At 44.5% G+C, this 23624-nt stretch overlaps 2 protein-coding genes across 5 annotated transcripts in view; both read right to left on the bottom strand.

Moving 5' to 3' along the window:
- Positions 1–5239: 5239 nt before the first annotated feature.
- CEP95 (centrosomal protein 95) overlaps positions 5240–23624 on the bottom strand; it is a 51348-nt gene continuing 32963 nt past the window's right edge. For all 3 annotated transcript variants that reach the window (XM_061615544.1, XM_061615542.1, XM_061615543.1), the window contains exons 15-22: positions 22804–22896; positions 20634–20784; positions 15333–15493; positions 7643–7717; positions 7075–7227; positions 5886–6032; positions 5732–5803; positions 5240–5651 (exon numbers count right to left, since the gene is read on the bottom strand). In XM_061615544.1, the coding sequence (XP_061471528.1) occupies positions 5472–5651; positions 5732–5803; positions 5886–6032; positions 7075–7227; positions 7643–7717; positions 15333–15493; positions 20634–20784; positions 22804–22896 (1032 nt within the window). In that variant the 3' untranslated portion in view covers positions 5240–5471. The remainder of the gene's footprint in view (positions 5652–5731; positions 5804–5885; positions 6033–7074; positions 7228–7642; positions 7718–15332; positions 15494–20633; positions 20785–22803; positions 22897–23624) is intronic.
- Positions 7725–15218, bottom strand: LOC133379728 (uncharacterized). 2 transcript variants are annotated; one of them, XM_061615541.1, is made up of 3 exons: positions 15112–15218; positions 12029–13166; positions 7725–11269 (listed from the first exon to the last, which is right to left on the bottom strand). In XM_061615541.1, exons 1-3 carry the CDS (start codon positions 15115–15117, stop codon positions 9039–9041), a joined length of 3375 nt encoding a protein of 1124 aa, XP_061471525.1. In that variant the 5' UTR covers positions 15118–15218; the 3' UTR covers positions 7725–9038. The 2 variants fall into 2 exon arrangements, with proteins under 2 accessions (XP_061471525.1, XP_061471523.1); XM_061615539.1 differs by lacking the exon at positions 15112–15218 and having other exon boundaries at positions 12029–13716.

Genomic DNA, 23624 nt, shown 5'->3' with positions numbered 1-23624 from the left:
TGTTTTTGTCTTTACTTCATTTCTCAGTAAAAGTAATACTGGTGATTATATATTTGTTAAACAAAAAGAGAAGATACATGCAGAGGCCTTGGATGGGAGAAGGCTAGCAACCACTTTTTCAGTCAGCAGGAGCCAAGTCCTTGCCTATATCTTTAAATGGTTTGAGGCAAGAATCTGTTTCTATGCTTTTTTCTCTGTTCCTCTATTGCCCTCACATATCCTCCCTGTGGGGCAAAATTTAGAGTCCTGCTATGCACAGGAGCTAGGGTGGGTAAGGGCCAGAAGACACACTGGCTGTATCCAGGCTGGGGGTATTTAAAGTTATAGCAGTCATACTGTAGGAAAAACAACTTTCTGGATTCTTCCATTCATACATCAATGATTTCTTGAAAATATGATGGCATAACATTATTCAAGGATCACAAGAGGCAAAAATGTTTTCAGCACGTCAGTTTCTATTCTAAGTTTATATCAAGAATTTTCAAGTGTTGCCCAGTTCCTCCTGAAGATAACCTGTTTCAGAATACAGATCTGGAATAATAATTTTCAGACTAGTGTGGTACATCAGACAAAATGGGAGAGTTTAATTCAAATCACTGTTTACCCTGAAGTTCATGATCCAGCCAAAGGGCTTGGAGTTCAGCCTAATCTCTCTCAGAGCTATAAAAGCTAAAAGAATGGCCAAAATACTCTGAACACTGAAAGTGCGTAAGAACATTTTTTTAAAAAAAACTGCTGGATCAGATCATATAGACATGGTAGAAGTGCAACATGTCTGTACAAATTAGTTTAAATCATCTTTAAAATATGTTAACATAATGTAATTGGCATAAGTAAATTAGTTCTAGCACTTCAGTTCATAATCTGTCTGATATGCACTCCTTGAGGCTGAGCAAGGGGATTTTCCAGTGACCCAGTGTAGGAAATACATATATCCCCATGTGTGGTGATTCAGTTTCTGAAACCAAAAAGGTAAATGTAAAGTTTAAGACCCTTCAGCTGTGTCTAAAGAGAGTATTGCTTATACCAATAAGAAGTGCCTAAGGATATTTGTACAAATAAGTGCATAAAGTTGTTTGTATAAGGCTGCTATTAAATGTTATTTGCCAGCCACATCAAGGCACTGTAATTGCCTCACACACATAAGCACTGCTTGTGCATTGTTATAAACTTGTTAAAGGTAGCTATGTGCCGCTTTGACCATTGTGTTTAAGATAAAGCCAGCTATGTGCCTATCTAATCATTAAGTTATAAGCTAAGATGCTATGTATATGATATATCCTCAGTCCCGCAGAATAACTTGGGTAGGATTTCTTTGTCTAGGTTTACCTAGCCAGTTGTCCACTGTCAATAACAGGACTTACTTAGGTGAGCAGAGCCAGTGTGGTGTAGTGGTTAAGGTGCTGGACTGTGAGCTGGGAGACCAGGGTTCGAATCCCTACACAGCCACAAAGCTCACTGGGTGACCTCGGGCCAGTCACTGCCTCAGCCTCAGAGGGAGGCAATGGTAAACCCCCTCTGAATACCACTTACCACGAAAACCCTATTCATAGGGTCGCCATAAGTCGGAAGCGACTTGAAGGCAGTCCAATTCCATTCCATTCAATTCCACTTAGGTGAGGACAACATTTGACATACAAGACTCTGGTTAGACATAAGCCAAGAAAAAATGTGTAGGTCCCTCATCCCTGTACATCCAATAGATAAGGGTCTAGGAGGCAACATTTACGTGGAGGAAATAATCACTTGCAACAGCTATAACTGCTACTGTGAATTTACTACAAGAAAAAAATATAGGAGACTTTATTATAGAGTTCCCAGTATCAGTTCTGTGATGTTCCAGTGGTACATCTAGTCCAGCATCCTGTTATATCACAGTGGCCAACCAGTTGCCCATGGGAAGCCCACAAGCAGGACCCAAGCTTAACAGCATTCTCCCCACTTGTGGTTTATAGCAACTGGTGTTCAGAGCAGGGCTGTGGAGTCGGTATGCCAAACCTTAGACTCCAACTCCGACTCCTACTCCTCTATTTTTCTACTGTCTGACTCCGACTCCACCCACAATTGGTTCTTGTCAATCAAAATTTATTTGGGAGTCAAGAGTCGGTACATTTCTACCGACTCTGACTCTGACTCCACCCAAAATTGCTCCCGACTCTGACTCCAAGTCCACCCAAAATTGCTCACAACTCCAACTCCACAGCCCTGGTTCAGAGGCATACTGCCTCACACGGTGGTAGAACATAGCCATTGTGGTTAGTTGCCACTGATAGCCGTATCCTCCATGAATTTGTTTAATCCTGTTTTAAAGCCATCGAAGTTGGTGGCCATCACTGCCTCTGGTGGAGTAAGCATGTGAAGTACTTTCTTTTGTCTGTCTTAAATCTTCCAACATTCAGCTTGAGTGGATGTTCTAGTGTTAGAGGAACATTATTCTATTTTCTCTACATCATGCATAATTCCATACACCTCTTTCATGTCACATTTTTCTAAACTAAAAAGCCCCAAATGCTGCCATCTTACCTCACAGGTGAGTTGCTTAATCCCCTTCATAATTTTGGTTGCCCTTTTCTGAACCTTTTCCAGTTCTGTAATACCCTTTCTGAAGTGTGGCACTCAGATCTGTACACAGTATTCCGAGTGCAATCCTACCATAGATCTGTATAATGACATTATGGTATTGGCAGTTTTATTTTCAGTTCCTTTCCTAATGATTCCTAACATGGAATTTGCCTTTTTCATAGCTGCTGCATATGAACGCTAGTGCTCCAATAGGACAAGTAACTTATGGCTACCTTAAACACCACTGTTGTTCAATAGGAATTTATAACGTTACTAGGATAGCACTTAATCCAGTTGATGAAGTGGACTGTAGTCCTCAAAAGTTATGCCACAACAAATTTCTTAGATTCTTGCAGCAAGAACAAAAGTGTCTTGTGCCACTTTAAAGGATAACACTGCCACCCATCTGGAAATTTTAACAATTTCTATCTTTGGCTGGGTGAAAGAACCAACATTTTTCAGTAGAGAATACTATTTGTTCTTCAACGAGTAAAAGCTAAGCGTATGGAAAACTTGCTTCCTCTACTGAATCAGTCAGGGAGACATCCTTCTTATTAGAACTGGATTTATCATTGAGAGCTGGATTTGTTGTAGTTCAGCCCCATTAATATAATCAAAACAAGCTGTAGCTGTGGTGATAAATCTTTCTACGCCAGACCCTGTCATTACCACCAACTGCTTAAAAGCACTTGTGGTGGATTTTTTTGGCATCTAAAAACTTGCCTGGCATCCTATGGCCCATGAGAAAACAGCCCCCCCCTTAGGCTCCCTTTTTTGTATTAGCCTTCCAATGCCATAGGATGCATCTGATCTTCCTCTCTTCTAAGGGCAGAGAGCGGGAAGCAGCTCTAATGTCTGATTTCCCTCTCCTTGCCACAGCCTTTGGCCCTACCAAGATTGGAGTAAGTAGGATTGTGCAGAGAGAGAGACTCACAATCTACCTTGCAGATGTGATTCTACCTCTATTTTTGCTCTGTCTGCCATCCTCCTTCTGTGGCTTAATAAACCAAAAAACCCTTGCCTGCTTGTATTCCCAGCCCCACCTTCCTGCAGTACACCTGCGCTGGATCGATAATTGACACTGGGGGTGGGGGGTGGGGGGGCAGCCTGAACATCCCAGCCTCATCAGGGGCTTTTGTTCCAAAGAATGTATGAGCTGATATTTTTCTATGGGCCATGTTGTTTCTTAAACGGCGCTTATGCACTATTTTATTATGGTTTTTATCTCACTGTCTTTCCTTTTTATAGTGTTGGATTGGATTATGAATTATACTGAGATAGAAAGGGAGGATAAAAATGGATTTGATAGTGAAAATAATGCTCGAAAAGGAAGTACCACAAGCAGGATTTGCAAGCTGTGTGTGCATACCTGGCTTGCAATCTTTCCAACTTGAATCTAAAGCTGCTAGTTCCCTTCATGTGAAAGTTTCCTTTTTGGTATTATAGTAGCAGCATAACACCTTGAAGCCCTCACATGGGTGAGGGGTTGAAGTTGCTTACTGTTACAAGTGCTCGGCTAACCCCATTTTGGTTCAAATGGGATCAAGGAGGTGCAAGGCCCTGGAGCATTCTGGACTATAATTCCCACCCCACACCCCCTGTTGTCTTGGTGGTTATGCATTCCTGAGGTACTGGGAAGGGACAGCACAAGGCCGTTCTGTGAGCAACAAAAATAACCAAGAGAAGCGGAAATAAATGTTTTCTTCTTCCTTGGCAGACTTCCCTCAAGCCCAGCAGAACTATCCTATTGTTCAAAGAAAGCATTAGAAGAAATCACTGAGTTTTCTCAGTGTCACCTACAAACAACCACACCCCTCTCCTTTTTCAGGGAAGAGAAAAAGTGGCTTTAAAAAACAAGGCTTGAGATCAAAAGAGGGGAGTAAAGGCAATCTGAAGTCCAACACGTGTACCTACGCCCTCAAAGAACTCAAGGCGGGACTGCAGTGACAGAACAGGCAGGAATTCTGTGTCTTGGCACAAGCCTTGAGGCAAACAGATTCCTTCCTGCTTTTGGGTCAGAGCTCTTTCACGTCACTTCAGCTGTATTCCACTGCCCACTCATGGGCCTAGGACAGGTAATCTCTCCTACCTGTCACTCCTTATAGTAATAGGGTCCTTTGATATCTTTAGTTTGAAGTTATGAATGGGTTAGAATATTAATGATTAATGCTGCCACACACCCAGTAATTTTATGATGCTATTCTTCTCTTTTCTCTCAATAAAAGAAAGTGTTGCTTTTGTCTGGTTTGGACCTGCATTTCTTGGGTTATACATGCACCATTTAGGCACATTTCAGGGCAAAGCGCTTGTTTTATCCCTAGCAAAAGATCCCCCTCCTCTCAATGTGGTGTGTTTCATGGGACATATGGGTGGCAGGTTCACACACTCAGGTTCCCAAGGACACATGTCGTAACATTACTGACTTTAAATCTATTTCAGAGCATTCTAGAAAGGCAATGGCAGAACATGCCTTTCCCATCTTTTGTTCCTTGGCATCAGCCAAGACAAAATGCTTACCTCTTCTTGTTTTAAAGCTTCACAAGACTAGTAACAAAATTGTTCTATAGGCTAGAATTTGGTTTCTAAATGTACCCAGTCAATTTTAATACATCCTCAGCTGTACTTGTGCACTAAGATAATGTTCAAGTTAACCTAGAAGAAACCTTCACAAGCTTAGTTTTGATAGTTGAAAAGCTAACTTTTATTCAAAAAGTCTGTAGAAGAATCCTTTTGAAAATATCAGTTTAGTATTTCTTGACATTGTAAAAATCTTAAATGAATTCTGGGCAGCAAAACAAGCTACTAACCTTACACTTCTGGTTCTGTGCTGCCCAGTATATTTTTTATATTAAAAATTCATCTTTGCCAGAAATAAATCACAGAGATATTTATAAGAGGCAGCCCAAGACTCAAAGGAACTGGTAGTTTTTGCTATATTGAAAGGAAGCCACTAAGAGTCTAGATTTCAGGCGATCAGCTTCCAATTCTCGGAAGAATGAATCATCATCAGTGCGTGTGATCATGTCCTGCAGTTCTTTAATCTCTTTCTCCATCTTTGATCTCAGCTCACGTTTCACTTTGTTTAATGTCTGAAAGAGACCATTTGGATTAGGACCAGCAGTTGGTCAATTCATCAACAGTACTGAAAGTCTAGGATGACAAGACTTACCTTGGCATGTGCTTTCTCTCTGGCTTGGATTTCTTGACGTTCTTCTGAAACAGCTTCTGCCAACATTGAAAACTAAACAGAGCGCAAGAAAAAAAATTATGTGTAGATGGGCTAAACATTACCCGATTCTTATGCTTAGAAAGAGTAAGCCTACCTGATCCTTATAGTAGCTCTCCATGGACTCCAGTTCAGCCTGATGTTGTCTCCTTTGCTCAGCACGCTTTTCCTTGGCATATGATCTCAGCTCATGCAATCTTTGCTTCTGAATTTCCAAGCCTTCTTCAAACAGGTGTTTAAATATCTACCAAAGTATGACATCCACAAGCATAAGCATAGGTTGGCCTCAGAAAACCACAGCCCTGATTATCTAGTGAAAAAGTTTGTTGCGCTTTAGAACCCATCAATTTCAATGGAAACTTTCTTTGTTTGGACAAGGCCCATACATTATTGCACGTTGTCAACCTCTCCTTCAGCAACATGGATCAATATTAACTGGAGCTGTCATCTAACTAATTTTTTTAGTTTAATTAAACAATTAAGGCAAATGAATACTTAGTTCATTATGTTAAAATGTATTTGCATCTTGCTAAAAGGCATCTTTGAGATACTGAAAGCAGAGTGGGAACTCCTTAAATTAGAGTTACTGTTCATTTTACTATTTAAAAACGGTCACAATTGCCCCCAACTCTCAGGGTTGTATTTGAAGTAATCCTAAGGTGAACATTCCATTAGCACAAACATTTCTCCTTGTGCAACTGAACATTTCCCCCCCTTACCCCCCATGCACCCCCTATGTCTGCTCTGGGTATTCCCCCAACCCTCCAGAACAGGTTTGGGCACAGGGCAGAACACATGTAGGGAGAGGAGTGGGGAAAGCCCATTGCCTAGTGCTAATCATTGCACTAGCACAAATACTTAGTTGAATACTGCTTTGTCTCACTGTTTAAGATTGGCCAGCATCATGATAAAGGGAGAATATATATTACCACCATCACAAAGCTGGTCTCTTGTGAGCAGGCAGCATATGACGCTGCTAATATAGGGATATTTATATCATATCGGTCAGCTGGATCACTTGGGTACCTTACACACTGGTGTTCCAATTCCAATAGCATCATCACTACTACTGCAAGTATCCATATGATGGCAGCCTACCCACATGGTGTAGACATACCCAAACTGGGGAGAGGGGAGCTGTTCATGGAGCTTTGCAGCTGCAATCATGGTATACTGGAAACAAGTAAATTGGCCCGAAGTCTCAATATAGCAGTCAGAATCTAGACTGGTTCTTCCCTAGGCAGAGCAGAAGTACTATTTCCTGAAGAGCAGTCCCTTTCACTTACTTGTTCCTCACGTGTCCTGGCTCTCATCATCTTGGCCCGCAGCTGAACTCTGTAATCCTGGTAGTACTTTTTGGCTCTGACAATTTGCTGACGTCTCTCCCTCATTTTATTCTGAGTACATTTCTGCCGATGAATGCGTTGCTTGAACTCTTGCTAAAAACAAAAACGGGGAAAACTCAGCTTCCTTAAGGAGAATGGAGCAAATATTAACTATTTTCTGGAAAGGTTGTACTGACCAGTACTTGAAAGATACGAATTTCCTTCTCCATCCTATAGTGGTGCTATAGCTGGACAAAGACTGGACAATAAGGAAGGCAATTTTTTTCAAGTTCAGCTCTCCTCTTTCTCACTCCAATATTTGGCACTATCTTGCACAATTGCCCTGCTAAACAATTTGTCAATCCCCAAACCAGATGCGAGAGATGAGGAGTGGCTGTAAACCTGACTTGTGCAACTTGTAAAAATGGCTCCAAGAAAAGAAATTGCAACCCACGAAGCCGAGGGCAGCCCACCCCGACCACTCCACCCCGAGGGCCACTCCACTCCCTGCAAGAGCTTCAAATCCTACCAGTCTCCTGTTATGAGCCTGCTCTTTCTTAATGAGGTCAACAAGGAGGTCATGCTTCTTCAGTGTTTCTAGTACCTAAAAAGAAAGAAAAGTAAATAAATGTAATATTGTTTTCCCCCCATGTGCTAAGCTTCTGCATACTGTAATCACAGGTAACACCTTACAAGAAAGTGTCCTTTCCCCATCAAGTTTGGATCGACTGCTTCTCTCAGAAATTCTTTTTGCACACACAAACATGGAGCACGGTGGAGATCACACGGAAAGCCAACCCACTTGTAAGAGGAAGGACACACTCCATTCCTTCAGAAGCAGCTCTTTCCTTTTCCACAAAGGCAGACCTCTGTAGTCCAATTCCCTCTTTGACCTGCCTCCCCATACCCCCAATCTCCTTTACGCTCCAACCTCAGAATGTGATCAGGCTGTAATAACTAATTCCTTGTTGAAAGGAGCTGCTCAGGGTATGCTCAGGTGGGATCTGGGAAAACTTCCTGTAGCCTTTTCTTAGCCTTAACAGGACTGTAGCAAGGAAAAACCAAGCAGCAATATGGTGCCAATTAGCACATTTTGCAATGCAATCCTGTGCCCATTTACTCAAAAATAATTCCCACTTTATGCAATGGTGGCTTACTCCCAGGAAAGTGTGCATAGGATCAGAGCCTTAAACAATGTGTATTTGGCTGGTGCTGCTGGTACACTGCCCCACCTAATCTTTAAAGACAGTGACCCTCTTTTCTTAAGCTTTTGTCTTTCTTTCATTTTTTGAATAATCATAATTGTACATCATATACTCGAAGACAAAATAGATTATATTACAACAAACAATATAGTTTGTACATTTTCTTGAGTTTTCTTACTCCAATACATAAGACATACTAAAAAAACCATACTCCATTTTTCTATGAAGAGATTGGACCATTGGTCTCACCTGAAGGGTGATTTTCCTATGAGTACGGACATCACAGCGGGTTTTAGCTCCACCTATCGTGCGAAGGCAAGAATGTCTTTGAAGTCAAGACTAGGGGCGTCAGGCCCCTCCCACTCTCCAGTTCATTCACAGCGAGTCTAAGGAGAAATATCTAAAAATACAAGAACAAGGCCAACCGGCCTGGCAACAGGAAAATAACACAATAGTACCATGCATAGTAACATGACTCCAACATCGCGGTATAACAGAACTAGAAGTCTTGACTTCACTCTTAAATTTAAATAATAGCGTAACAGTAACATATAATACATTAGAAAATATATAGTCATCCTCCAACTGGGAGGGTCGTGATGTCCGTACTCATAGGAAAATCACCCTTCAGGTGAGACCAATGGTCCATTTTCCCTATGAGTCCGGCCATCACAGCGGGATGTACCACAGCAGCCCATACAGGGAGGGACCACCCACGTGTTAATCCTCATTAAGAACCTGTTGCAACACTCGTCTGCCGAAAGATGCGTCAGCAGAGGCATAACGATCAATTTTATAATGCCTTATAAACGAGTGTGGGGTAGACCAGACTGCAGCCCTACAAATATCGGCAACAGGAGCATTAGTGGCAAAAACAGCCGAAGTGGCAGCTGACCTGGTAGAATGAGCCGTTATACTAGCTGGAACTGACAGCTTCAGAGACTCATATGCTAAAGTAATACATGCCCTTAAGCAAGGGGATAAGGTAGGATTGGATACTTTATGCCCCATAGACCTTGGATGAAAGGATACAAACAGAGACTCCGTTCGTCGAATCTCTTGGGTCCTAGACAGGTAGGTCTTGAGAGCCCTCCGGACATCTAACGAATGCCAAGCCTTTTCTAGAGGATGGGTAGGATTCGGGCAAAAGGAAGGCAAAACAATGTCCTGGTTGCAATGAAAAACTGAATCGACCTTGGGACGGAAGGAAGGATCAGTCTTCAGTACAACAGAGTCCTTATGGAAGTCGCAGAGGTGTCGAGCAGAAGACAATGCGCCCAACTCCGAAACGCGTCTGGCAGATGTGATTGCGATCAGAAACAAGACCTTGAAGGACAGTATACGTAGGGGCACAGTCCTGATGGGTTCAAACGGAGGGCGTTGCAAAGCCTGCAGAACTTTCGGCAAACTCCATGAGGGAAACCGATGGACAACAGCCGGAGAGCGTAGGGCGACTCCCCTCAAAAAACGTTTGATGAACGAATGTGAGGAAATATGATCTCCAGGAGAGGACACTGAGAGGATGGACGACAGAGTGGACGCATGTCGACATAGAGTGTTGGGTCGAAGTCCCATCATAAAGCCGCTATGGAGAAATTGCAGCACCTGATGCACAGTGGCCTGGGATGGATCATGGTGGTGGGACTGACACCACTTGGAGAAAGCCACCCAGGTATGTTGATAAATACGAGTGGTAGATGGTCTTCTCGAGGCCAACATAATATCAATCACAGCGTCAGACAGTCCAGCTGACCTCAAATGTCCCCGTTCAAACGCCACGCTGTTAGATTGAGCCAAGTAGGGTCCTGGTGCAGAACTGGACCCTGGGATAGGAGGTCTGGCCTGACTGGAAGTGTCCAAGGATCCATCATTGACATTACCAGAAGATCTGAGAACCACGGTCGGCGTGGCCAAAATGGTGCTATCAGAACCAGCTGTGCCTTCTCGGTTTGAGCCTTCCTCAAGGTTTTGGTTAACAATGGTATGGGAGGAAAGGCGTACAATAGACCGTCTGGCCATGGTGTTGTCAGAGCATCCACTGCTTCTGCTGTTGAGTCCAGGTATCGGGTAAAGTACCTGGGAAGCTGGCAATTGTGACTGGAAGCAAACAGGTCGACTGAGAGGGCGCCGAACCGACACTGGAGACGATGGAAAATGGCTGGATGAAGTTTCCATTCTCCCGGAAAGACCTGTTGTCTGCTGAGCCAGTCTGCTGTCACATTCCAAATCCCTCTGAGATGTTCTGCTTTCAGGGATTGTAGATGTTGTTCTGCCCAGACAAAGATGAGGGAGGCTAAGTCCTGCAGAGGACGAGACCTGGTGCCCCCCTGTCTGTTCAAATGTGATTTTACACACGTGTTGTCTGTTCGAATGAGCACATGATCCAAAGGGAACAGAGACTGAAAATGAAGTAGAGCTAAGTGGACAGCCTTTAGCTCCAGCCAGTTGATGCTTTGAGTTTGCTCTGCGGTGGACCAAACCCCCTGAACGTACTGGGAGTTGCAGTGGGCTCCCCAACCGATGAGGCTGGCATCCGTGGTTACAATGGTTCTGCGGGGTTCTCTGAACGACGTGCCCTTGGAGAGGTGTTGAACCTTGGTCCACCAGCGGAAGGAGAGGCGCAGTGCGGGGCTCAAACGAACTTTGCGATGGTTGGAGCTGGCAATGTCTTTTTGAAAAGGCAACAGAACCCATTGAAGGGGCCGAGTGTGGGCTCGAGCCCATGGCACAATGTGGATTGTAGAGATGAATATCCCGAGCGCTCTGGCGAGAAGCATGACGTCTGCGGATGTTTGTTGCATCAGGGACCTTGCGATGCTTGTGATGGCAGTGATGCGATCTGGAGCCAAGAAGACCATTGCCTGCAGGGTGTCCAACATTGCCCCTAGATGTAGTAGGCGTTGGGTTGGTTGGAGATGGCTTTTGTCGAAGTTGACAAGCCAGCCGTAGGCCTGCAAAACATTGAGGGTGATCATTAAGTGATGATGAGCCAGCTCCTCAGACTTGGCCCGTATTAGCAGATCATCCAAATATGGGTAGATATGAACCCCTTGGGTCCGGAGATAAGCCACTAGGATGAGTAGCACCTTGGTAAACACTCTTGGAGCAGAGGAGAGGCCGAATGGCATCGCTCTATATTGAAAGTGCTGGTGGCCAAAAGCAAACCGAAGAAACTTCCTGTGGGCTATACAAATGGGCACATGGAGATACGCTTCCTTAAGGTCGATAGAAGCCAGGAAGTCTCCTTCATGCAGACTCTCCGTAATGGAATGGAGTGATTCCATTTTGAACCTGCGATATGTTACAAAACGGTTGACAAACTTGAGGTCCAATACTGCCCTCCATGATAAATCTCGTTTTGGCACAGCAAATAGGAGGGAGTACACCCCTTCCGACCTCTCAGTTGTGGGAACTGGCTCTATCACCGCTATGTCCAAGAGGTGGTGTATAGCTGTCTGCATGATGTTGTGCCTGGCTGGTGCCCTTGGGCAAGGAGTCGGATGGAATCTGTCTGATGGGGTTGCCCAGAACTCTATGGTATAGCCATAACTGAAAAGGTCCCTGATCCAGGAGACCGTAGTAAGGCGCAGCCATCGATCTCCAAAATTAAGTAATCTGCCACCTATGGGGAGGGCGTTAATACTACTTGCGTGGGCGAGGGCCTCCCTTATATGAGGACGATGAGTTGCCCCTGCGCCCTTAGTACTGACCTCTGCCCTGGAAGCGTCGGTTCCAGGAGCCCCTGAATGCGTTGGGGTCATAGGATCTGAAGTCGTGGCCTCGTCCTCCTGGCCGCGTTCCTCGAAAGGGCTGGTTAGAACGGAAGGAAGGAAATCGCCTGAAAGGCCTGTGGTCGATGTTCTTGACTGTGGCCAGAACCGGTTTGTGGGCGTCTTTTGGATCAACCAGCACTGCCTTTAGAGCTTCCTCGCTGAAGAGTAGAGATCCGGAGTAAGGAGCCCTGGACAGGTTCAATCTGGCCGCTGAATCAGCTTGCCAGTGGCGAAGCCAGAGGGTGCGTCGAGTGACTATTTGAGCTGTCATGGCTCGTGCCCCTAATTGAGTGGCATCCAGAGTGGCATCGGCCACAAAAGCTGCTGTCTTACGCAATTTCAATAGCGCTCTTCTGAGGGCGACAGGATCAGGGTTAGCGTCCTCTAGAAGGTCATCCAGCCACATCATAGATGCTCTGGAGAAAATGGAGGCTGAAGCGGAGGCACGCATGGATACGGCAGTGGCCTCGTGATTCTTGCGGAGGGCGAAGTCTATTCGTCGCTCAGTAGTGTCCTTTAGGTGTGATTCCCCTTCCCTGGGCAAAAGTGATCGTGAAACGAGGCGAGCGATTGGTTCATCTATGCCAGGGACATCTAACTTGGTGGCAAAGTCTGGAGCTAGGGCGTAAAGCCTGTCAGCCAGGTTCTTGAAGCGTCGAGCTTGGAGTGGATGAGCCCATTCTTCAGAGGCTAATTTGGCAATTGGGTCCGGCACCGGGATGTAGTGTTCAGTAGGTGCAGGGGATTTGAGGACCTTGGCCCCTTTTATAGCTGGAGCGGACGAAGTTGAAGGCGCAGTCTGGAGACCAAGGGTATTAACTACCCTACGTGCTAGCGGCTGATAGTCTGAGGTATTAAACAAACGATGCGATGTATCCTCCTCATGATCTGAATAGTCGCTCCAGTCGTCTCCTTCAACATGGTCAGTGAAAGTTGACTCCTCCGCACACGAGGCTTCGTCCGTACATCTGCCTCTGGCTACGTCAAAGGGATCTGGTGAACAGGAAGAATGAGCTTCATGACACGCATGTTGGTCCATGTTGAGTTGAGGTATGGCAGGAACTTGTGGTAGTGACTGCATTTGGGTGAAAAATGCCAGCATGGCTTGAAGTTGGGAAAGGAAATCAGGAGACAGCTGCAGACCGGATGTGGCAGATGTATGTGCCTGAGGAGCTATTGGAACAGATGTTTGGGGTGGTAAAACAGAGGGAGGTTCGTTAGGCGAACACTGAGCGGGAAAACCAACAAACTCTTCCTCGTCAGAGGAAGCAGCAGGGGAATGGAGAATATCGCTTATGTGTGCCTGTGCTGTGGTGGTGGTTGGCACAGAAACATAACGTGGGCGCTTTGGTTTGCTATGGCTGGAAAGATGTTTTGTCTTAGCCAGAGCTTTGGCATGTCTGGTCTTAGTCGTGTTAGGATGTTGTGGCTTGGCTGTTTGTGGCATGCCTGGCTGATCTGGCCCCATATGGGTTGATTGCGACATGCCTGGCTGTTCTGCCATCTTATATTAACTTGGGTGCAGTACACGGCCACGGAGGGGGCAGGATGTAAAGACCCGAACTGGCACAGCGTACGACCACGGAGGGGGTAGAATACGCTGGCAGATGGCGAAGTGCACTGCCACAGAGGGGGCAGAATGCACTGAGGAGTCAGCGTTAATATATATAGGCTGTTTTTAGAGTTGGCACACTCAGATTAGTGCTGTAGGCTGGGTTTCAGGCGTGGTACACGGCCCCAGAGGGGGCAGGATATACCAATATAAATCAGATTTAGTACAAGTCAGCCACTAAGATTAAAGCTCCAGCCTTGATAATACAATCCAGCCCACTAGGATTGGAGCTCCAGCCTTGATAATATAATCCAGCCACTATGATTACAGCCACAGTAAAATTGTGTGTAAGTCAGTCCTGTGTAAGTCTGTCTGCAGCACGTATACAACACACATACGGATAAATAGCCTGCAGGGGAGGTATCCGATGGTTAATAAAGGGTAACAAAAAAGGCGGGAAATTTGAATTCAAAAAATGGTGCCCGGAAAAAAGAGCGCGGAGAGAGAAGGAGCAATGGCGGCCGTCTGGAAGCGAACTGGGGGAAGGGCTGCCCAGCACAGTCTTGCAGGAGGAGCCGCGAGGCCGAAAGCCGCACTAGCGGCTCTAAAAAACCCCCAGGAGGGAAGAGGCAGTAGGGGAAATGCGGCAGCCACCGCAGAGGGAGCCGCTGTCGCCGTCTGCAAAGCCCTTCGTGGTAGGGTGAGCTGAGGTAAAAGCGCTAATGAGGGAGCCGCAGACAGTCTCGCAGGTTAATGAAAGAGCTGCAGCCACAGGTTTCAGTGGGGCGAGAACGGACCCGGGCAGGCTAAAACGGGTGACGGGGTAACAGCGGGAGCCGCAGCCGCAAGCTCCCGCTGAGATCAGAAAAACCGCAGCCGCGGTCTTCCGAGAGTGTCACGGAGCGCGGGGAAAAGGGAGCCCAGCAAGACAAGCCGCTAGAAGGGAATTGCAGCCGCAAGTTCCCAGGGGAAGCGCAGAGCCCAAGAGAGAAAGAAAAACGAAAGGACGAGGAGGATCCGCAGCCGCGGTCTCTCTTAGGGGTGGGGAGTAATCCAATAGGGGAAACAAACTGCCCGGGCAAGGGAAAAAGGTTTCCCAAGAGAAGTCCCCAAAAATCGGATACAGTTAAAAGCAGTTAAACACAAGACAGAGGGAAGGAGGACACTTGGAGACACACAGGAGACAATACCTCCGCCCTGTCAAACAAACACACAAACAAAACACCAAAAGAACTTAGCTAAACGCTACGCTATATAGATCTCAATCTTGTTCGTACAAAGGCAAGAATGAACTGGAGAGTGGGAGGGGCCTGACGCCCCTAGTCTTGACTTCAAAGACATTCTTGCCTTCGCACAATAGGTGGAGCTAAAACCCGCTGTGATGGCCGGACTCATAGGGAAAATGTTCTGCTGCCTCCGCATTCTAACCCTTACTATGTTAGTTAATTTCACCATGTATACTATTTACCATCATTTTACAATCCACTCTTCAACAGTTGAAGTTCTTATTTTCTTCCAATTTGCTGAAATCAACATTTGGGCAGCTGTTAGAAGATGCACTACCATTTCTAAATCTTCAGATAACACCCAGTCCTTTATAAAATCAGAAAGTACAATCACAGGATTCTCCCCCCCCCCCCAAAAAAAGAAAAGACTAGGATCCTCCTCAGCCCAGGCAGATTAACTCACTTCACTTTGCAATCTGAATTCGTTTCTATTGCTGGGGGACTTCAGTTGTTCTATCTGTGCAAGCTGCTGTTGCCACATCTTATTCATAACGGGGCGTGAAATGTGCAGGTGAGGAAAATCCTCCAGGAGCAGAGGCAAGAGATTGTTCTTCTTGACCTTCACTGTAAGAGAAAAAGGCCGAGGTGGATATAAGCCACACAGCTCTGGAGAAACAAGTCCAAGATGGTGCAGCCAGAGGCCCCAGTCTTCAAGCTGCCAGCATTTTGTCTAGGGAAAAAGCTGCAGGTTAATGCCCTGGAGAATGAAAATATATGTCACATCACTAGTCTCAATCATTTAAAAGAATTCTGCCCCAAAAGTTTTTGTTACCCAACAAAGTTGGTGGGTAGGACCTGAAGGGTTAAGCATACACACAGCTGCTCTCTCTGGGCTCCATCTCATTCCCACACAAAGCCACTTTTCTTTTTCAAAAAAAGGTTGGCAAGTTCTGTTGCAAACATTAGCATGTAATATGTAGTTAATCCCTCATTGTTGTTGTTATGTGCCTTCAATTCGACTACGACTTATGGCGACGCTATGAATCAGTGATCTCCAAGAGCATTTGTCATGAACCACCCTGTTCAGATCTTGTAAATTCAGGTCTGTGGCTTCCTTTATGGAGTCAATCCACCTCCTGTTTGGCCTTCCTCTTTTTCTACTCCCTTCTGTTTTTTCCAGCATTATTGTCTTTTCTAGTGAATCATGTCTTCTCATGATGTGTCCAAAGTATGATAACCTCAGTTTCATCATTTTAGCTTCTAGTGACAGTTCTGGTTTAATTTGTTCTGACACCCAATTATTAGCTCTCTTCCAACACCACATTTCAAATGAGTTGATTTTTCTGTTATCCACCTTTCTCATCCATACATAGAGATCGGGAATACCATGGTCTGAATGATCCTGACCTTAGTGTTCAGTGATACATCTTTGCATTTGAGGACCTTTTCTAGTTCTCTCACAGCTGCCCTCCCCAGTCCTAGCCTTCTTCTGATTTCTTGACTATTGTCTCCATTTTGGTTAATGATTGTGCCAAGATATTGATAATCCTTGACAAGTTCAATGTCTTCATTGTCAACTGTAAAGTTGCATAAATCTTCCATTGTCATTACTTCAGTCTTTTTGACATTCAGCTGAAGAAAATCACAGAGGAAATTCATTAACTGAGGAGAATCATTAGGCTAATTAATCTCAGGAGCTCAAAGGTATACTAGCGAGGTATGCTGAACGGACTAACAAACACTTAACTGCCATTCAGGCACTCACTGCAAATTCCTTAGGAAACTACATACAAACACCCATACAGATTCAGAGACAAGTCAACTGAACATTAACTACTAATAAATAATTTAAACAGACAAATAAATAAGGATATAACTCGGCCAGACTGAAGAGCAAAGTGAAAATCAGTACTGTACTGCTCAAGCAAGGCAGGAAAATGAACTAGCACTCCGTGGGAGGGTCCGCAGTAATGGTCTGTTTGGAGTGTTAACTCTTTCCTGCCTCAAGCACTATCAAGGAAGACAATACTCACTTGGCGGTGTCCTGGTGACCACTGGAGAACTTAAATTATTGATATTTCTCCTTCCAATTTTCACACCTTCGTCTTGGTCCAATCCCGCTTTCCGTGTATGTTCGGCATATAGATTAATCAAATAGGGTGATAAAATACACCCGTCTCACACCCTTTCCGATGGGGAACCAATCGGTTTCTCCATATTCTGTCCTTACAGTAGCCTCTTGTCCAGAGTATAGGTTGCGCATGAGGACAATCAGATGTTGTGGCATCCCCATTTCTTTTAAAGCATTCCACAGTTATTCATGATCTACACAGTCAAAGGCTTTGCTGGAATCTACAAAGCACAGGGTGATTTTCTTCTGAAATTCCTTGCTTCATTCCATTATCCAATGTATGTTTGCAATATGATCTCTGGTGCCTCTTGCCTTTCTAAATCCAGCTTGGACATCTGGCATTTCTCACTCCATATATGGTAAGAGCCTTTGTTATAGAATCTTGAGCATTACTTTACTTGCATGGGATATTAAGGCAATAGTTTGGTAATTACTGCATTCCCTGGGATCCCCTTTCTTTGGAATTGGGATGTATATTGAACGCTTCCAGTCTGTGGGCCATTGTTTAGTTTTCTATATTTCTTGACAAATTTGTCAAAATTTGGAAAGATTCAATCTCAGTAGTTTGTAGCAACTCTATTGGTATGCCATCTGTTCCTGGTGCTTTGTTTCTTCCAAGTATTTGAAGAGCAGCTTTCACCTCACATTCTAAAATTTCTGGTTCTTCATCATATGGTTCCTCCGTGAATGAATCCGTCATCTTTGCATCTCTTTTATAGAGTTCTTCAGTGTATTGCTTTCATCTTCCTTTTATTTCATCTTGGTCAGTCAGTGCGTTTCTCTGTTGATTATTTAACATCCCTAGCCTTGGTTTAAATTTCCCTTTAATCTCTTAATTGCCACTTAATCCTATTTGTGGGAATACACAGGCCAAGAACCATTTTGTTCATTGTCAGTCATAATCCAGTGTTAATAGTAATTTATTACAAATGAGGATGCCAGGTCTGTGTGTATTCTGAACCCTCCAACAACAACAACAACCTGTCTGTGCCCAGACAATCCAAATCTCCCCCAAGAAAAGTTGGATTTTTTGGCCTGCAAGTAATGCAAATATTATTTTACACCATTGATTTGGGTTCTTCTATCACTGGATAAGGGAAGGGCATTGAAGCCCAGCTGGCAATTTTATTCTGTCACCTCTGCCATTTGACAGTCCATTAAGTTGTTGCCCATACACTTTCGATCACAAAGTTCTAACCCTTATGGATGCAGACTTTATTTCCTTTTCCTTTCTGAAATTAGTTGATAATTGAGATTCTCAGAAACCAGTACATTGTGCTTTTTCTATATTCTTGCAGAATTTCACTGTTAACAGTCCTGAAAAATATTAGAAAGCAACTTCCTCCATTCTAGAGTCCATCTTTCAGTTGAACATTTTCTTTCAGTCATTAGAAATAGAACTGATAAGCCAAAGGACTGTGGTGTCTAACAGCATAATCCTAGGCAGGTTCACTTGGAAATAAGTCCTACTGTTCCCAGAGTCTAAGACTGTGCATTCTGTGTATTTTGGTATACACTCAAAATTGAAAAGAAAGCCTAACAGCTGCAGAATCTTGGCTTTCCCTCCCAAGATGCTAGCCCTCATAGGTTTGGACATTATCAACTACTAAAGCATCAGGAATTAGTAGGACAAAGAAGCACTTCCACAGCAATCATAAGTGCTAGTTCTTTCCCAAGGCTCCTATTGTCAGACTCTCTGATGAGCAGAGCAATCCAACTCAGGAAGCCAGCATAAGTGGTGCCTGTGCAAGAGAACCTGGCATAAAGTTCCACCACATCCAATTGCCATTCAGGAGCCTCTGGGTTGGCTGAATGCCGGCTCAGCTGGGAGCTGCATGCAGGGACCAGGAAGTAAAAGTCTGCTCTCCCAAATACCCCTACCACAGAGTAAGCCCTCTCTATTGACTTCTATTGTATTTATTTTCTGAGGCCGACCTTTTTCCCGGCATAACTTTTGCCTGAATTGGGACCTGCAGCAACACTCCAAACATAAGTTGGATGTGGCCTAGATCCCCTCCCAACACACCCACTAGAATGCCTCTTTGGGGGGGATGGACGACTTATGCTGGTCTCAGGTGAGCCCTGGCTGAACTACAGCCCAGCAAGTTCAGCTGGAGATCCGCTGCATCCAACTCCCCTCAGCCCAGCGTAAATGCAAGATGGACTGTACCCTAAGCTACATTTTTCTCTTTTTGGGGGTAAAATCTTGTAAAATTATGTATCTTGAAAGCAGATTAAGTTGGGCAATATATGTACATGCATATTTGATCTGCACAATTACAGCATTTAGACAGTTACATGAAACCCATTGCCACCTTACCCACACTCAACAAAATCAAAGAAAGGTTGCAGCATTTGGGGCTTTTTAGTTTAGAGAACAGGCGGGTCAGAGGAGACGTGATAGAAGTGTATAAAATTATGCATGGCATTGAGAAAGTGGATAGAGAAAAGTTCTTCTCCCTCTCCCATAATACTAGAACTCGTGCACATTCTAAGAAGCTGAATGTTGGAAGATTCAGGACAGACAAAAGGAAGTACTTCTTTACTCAGCGCATAGTTAAACTATGAAATTTGCTCCCACAAGATGCAGTAATGGCCACCAGCTTGGATGGCTTTAAAAGAAGATTAGACAAATTCATGGAGGATAGGGCTATCAATGGCTACTAGCCATGATGGCTGTGCTCTGCCACCCTAGTCAGAGGCAGCATGCTTCTGAAAACCAGTTGCCGGAAGCCTCAGGAGGGGAGAGTGTTCTTGCACTCGGGTCCTACTTGCGGGCTTCCCCCAGGCACCTGGTTGGCCACTGTGAGAACGGGATGCTGGACTAGATGGGCCGCTGGACTAGATGGGCCACTGGCCTGATCCAGCAGGCTCTTCTTATGTACTTATGTTCTTATTTAAATACCACCCCTGTACAATGCTCCAAAATAGAGAGTTGAGCACTTCTTGCAGGTATTTCTCTGCACTGACCAATAGAACCGGCATCACTCAGGCTGCGGCTTTTCGCCACAGAGAGAGAACATGCCGAGCCAAACTGAGGGTGCTGTTTATGGAGTGCCCCCTTTTCTTTGACAGCATCTCTCCCAGCACTCTTGTAGCAACGGCACAATCAGTACTAGGCAGAAAATAAGTACTGCTCAAGGAGGCAGGAAAATGAACTAACACTCCGTGGAAGGGACTGAGGTAACAGTCCGTCAGAGTGTTAACTCTTTCCTGCCTCAAACAACAGGAGAGGAAGACAGTACCCACTTGGGGGTATCCTGGTGCCCACTGGAGAAGAACATCAAGCTTCATAAGCATTGCTTGCATGCTTTGCTCAGGGTACTAATTTTAAAGCTACAATCCCTCCCCCCTCCCCCATGACCGGAGTGAACTTAGAAGAACTGGTGGAGCAGAGAGGAATGCAGTGGCCTCTCTCTGATGGCCTCTAAGGAAGATGCTGGAATGAGTTGCAGTCTGAGCTACATATTAGTACATGAATTTGCTTCCTTTACACAAGTCTAGACATACGGCGGTCATAAGAGAGAATTGCTTCGCAGTTATACATTGGCAAGAACCCAGTATTCTTGGCCTTCAGTCAATGCTTCCAAAAGATGCCAGGCTTTCTACCAAGGCACGTTTTGTAATTCTTACTCAGAGCTGCTTTCTTTGGCTTTGCAAACCCTCCTCTTGAAATCCACTGGCTGAGTTTGGGATTCCGAGGTACGTTTTTTCTGGAATAAATCTTCGCTGCTTGCAAGACTCTTGGGGGTTCTTTAAATAAGTTCTCTTGGTATTTTTGTTCCTAGATGCAAACACACATGGAGAACAGTTACTAAAATGCAAATACTTCCAAAAATAGCCTTTGGCTGTTTGCAAGGATATTCACATGGACTGGGCCAAATTCTTCAGTAGGGCAAATGGATGCTGTGCAAGGGAGAGGAGGATCTCTGTGTACCAGGTCTCTTATACTGCACCATGCCTGGTTTATCTGTGATGCCATGTTGAATGCAGTCCTACACCATATGATAGAATTGCCTTTCTTTCACATTACACTAATGGACAATATGGCACACAAGCTTTCTCTTGAGTCCATACAAGCATAATACTTGATTCTTTACCTCTTCATCTTCAAATATCTGTGGCTTGGATTTAAATCCCACAGCACTACAGTTCATGCAGGAGGAGTTACTGAATTCCCCTCATTTATAATCCTTTAACAGGGATTGGGAACCTTTAGCCCTCCAGATGCCTATCAGCCTCAGTTAATGGCTATGCTGGCTGGGCTGATGGGAGATGCAGATCAGCAACATCTGGCAGGTCAAAGGCTCCCAACTTCTGCCCTTTAAGAACCCTGAAAATTGGTTCCAGGGGGATGTGAACTTCCAGGGTGGCTTTTCATGGGTACATGCAGATGGAAGGGGAATTAGTCTTCTCTTCTTCATGCGTCACCAGAAAGCGTTTTTAGATCCAAGCTTGTGTCTTAAAGAAAGGTTAGACACTACCAGCATTAATGTGGTTGCAGTTTTCCTCTCTGACTACATCTGAATTGTTGGATATGAAATCCAGTAATTTCTGGATTTGCCCAGTGCCACTGCACTGGGGGAAGTATTGCTTGAATAAGTCTCCATTAATGTTCTGGATGCCACTGTTCACCTGGCCATACGATTCACGGGCAACCTATTACCAACCACATCCCTTCAAAATCAATATGCTTTCACATGACCTTCAAGAGTCTAATTAGCACTAATCATTTTTGGTATCAAAGAGGCTACAGTCTATTTTCATTTGTGATGGTAATGTCCTCTGGCAGATGTGTGTTGGGATGATGTTATTGCTGAGATAAGCCTCATTATCTGGTACTCCATGGTTAAAGACCCCAACCTGTGCTTGTCTATTTTTCTTGTGATAATGCAGAAGGACATTCAAAGGACTTGATTAGGTTTATGCTTGTGGCAGTACATTTGATCATTGTACAGCACTGGAAAAACACTTTGGGACAGAATATACAGAACTGGTGCACCAAACTTATATAACGGCAGGAAAGGAGAAAGTAACATGCCACATTAAGTCACAAAGAAAAGCAAAGGGAACAGATTTATTTGCAACAATCTGGAGTGACTTCATTTCTTTTCTTTACATCGGGAAGATGGTGGGACACAAGTCCCAGCCAGAAATACACAGATATGGGGCTCATAAAAAAGGCTCATTCAAGTTTGGGTAAGTCCAAACTCATCCAAGGCAAGTCCCCAAGATGACCTAAATGTCAGAGAAATGCAAAAATATAACGTAGAAGTTCTTCTCCTACCTGCACCTGGGATTTGATGTTTCCATGCACTGTTATATATGGCTATACTGTTTAGGTGTGCTTAAGCTGTATGTGTTATTCTGGAATATTATTTGTTTCTTATCATATAGTAAAAAAAAAAAGAGGCCACAGTTTAGGTGTGTGCTGAGGAACCAAACCTGAAGCGTCATCTTCCTCCTTGTAAGTGATGTCTGGTAGCTGAACTAGGAGACACAACCGCACAAGACCCTACAGAGTGAAGTTGGAGGCCTGTTACCAATGAACAGTCACCAATCCTGGATTCAGTGCAAAACTAGCCCCAAGAATCCTGACGCGAATGGTATGATCACACAACATCCAGGATGTTGGTGTGACCATAATTCACTTAATGGTTGTAGTACATGGTTGGAAGGCCAACCAATTGGAAAGATTCTCCTTGAAAGAGGAAATCCTCCCTCTGAATCTCAGGAAAGCAGAAATCAGCACAAGAAATGCACATTGCTATCAACACCTCTGTTCTCTTATGCTCCTCCTTACCGTTTCCTTGGCCTTGGCCTTTAGCTCTGCCAGTTCAAATCTCTCACTAGCCTCATAAGCTCTTAATTCATCTTCATAGGCTTTAGTCAAGAGCTAGAAGGCAAAAATAAAGCCTGAGCAATTTACATAAAAAGTGTACGCATTTATGAATTACATGCCACTTTTCTGTACTTCCACCCCCAAGGCACCTGACAACTAAGCTAAATAAAAATAGCAAATCTACATACCGAAGCAGCAAAAAAAAAATCAATTTTTAAAAGTGTAAAAACTTCACAAAAGAATAAAACCAGTTCAGGTAATATTTTTTAAAGGCCTGTGGAAATAACTGGCATCAGAAGGACCAAACAAGCAAACAACAGATGCAACTAGCAGACAAGCCAATTCCACAGGAGGGGCAGCACAGCAAAGGCAACCCTCTTTCCAGTTCTTGCTCATCTCGCCTCGGAGGGCAAAGGCACCTAGAGGAGAGCCTCTAAAGATCATCTTAATTCACAGGCAGGGGAATGCCAGGTACCAAAGTCCTACGCCATGCAGGGCTTCAAAAAGGTAAGAACCAAAAATTTGAACTCTGCTCACAAAGAGACCAACAGCCAGATCAATCTTAGGGTGTGGATCCTAACAGGACCACCACCATGGTGCAAGGGAACAGTCACTAGGCAGAGGTTTAGGCTTGCAGGATAATCCTGTGTCTTTAAAGGTTGATAACAATATAGGACTGTATCCAACACTGCAGTGCTGCTGGCACAATGGACTTCTGCAAGTGCAATCCTTTCCTGTCCTCTCCAGTCCGCTGTGCACCCTCAAACTCAGCTCTGGAGAGT

This window comes from Rhineura floridana, chromosome 3, assembly GCF_030035675.1.
Source record: "Rhineura floridana isolate rRhiFlo1 chromosome 3, rRhiFlo1.hap2, whole genome shotgun sequence".
Taxonomy (NCBI): Eukaryota; Metazoa; Chordata; class Lepidosauria; order Squamata; family Rhineuridae; genus Rhineura; species Rhineura floridana.
The sequence above is the reverse complement of the archived record's forward strand: the minus strand, read 5'-3'. Positions and strand labels throughout refer to the sequence as shown.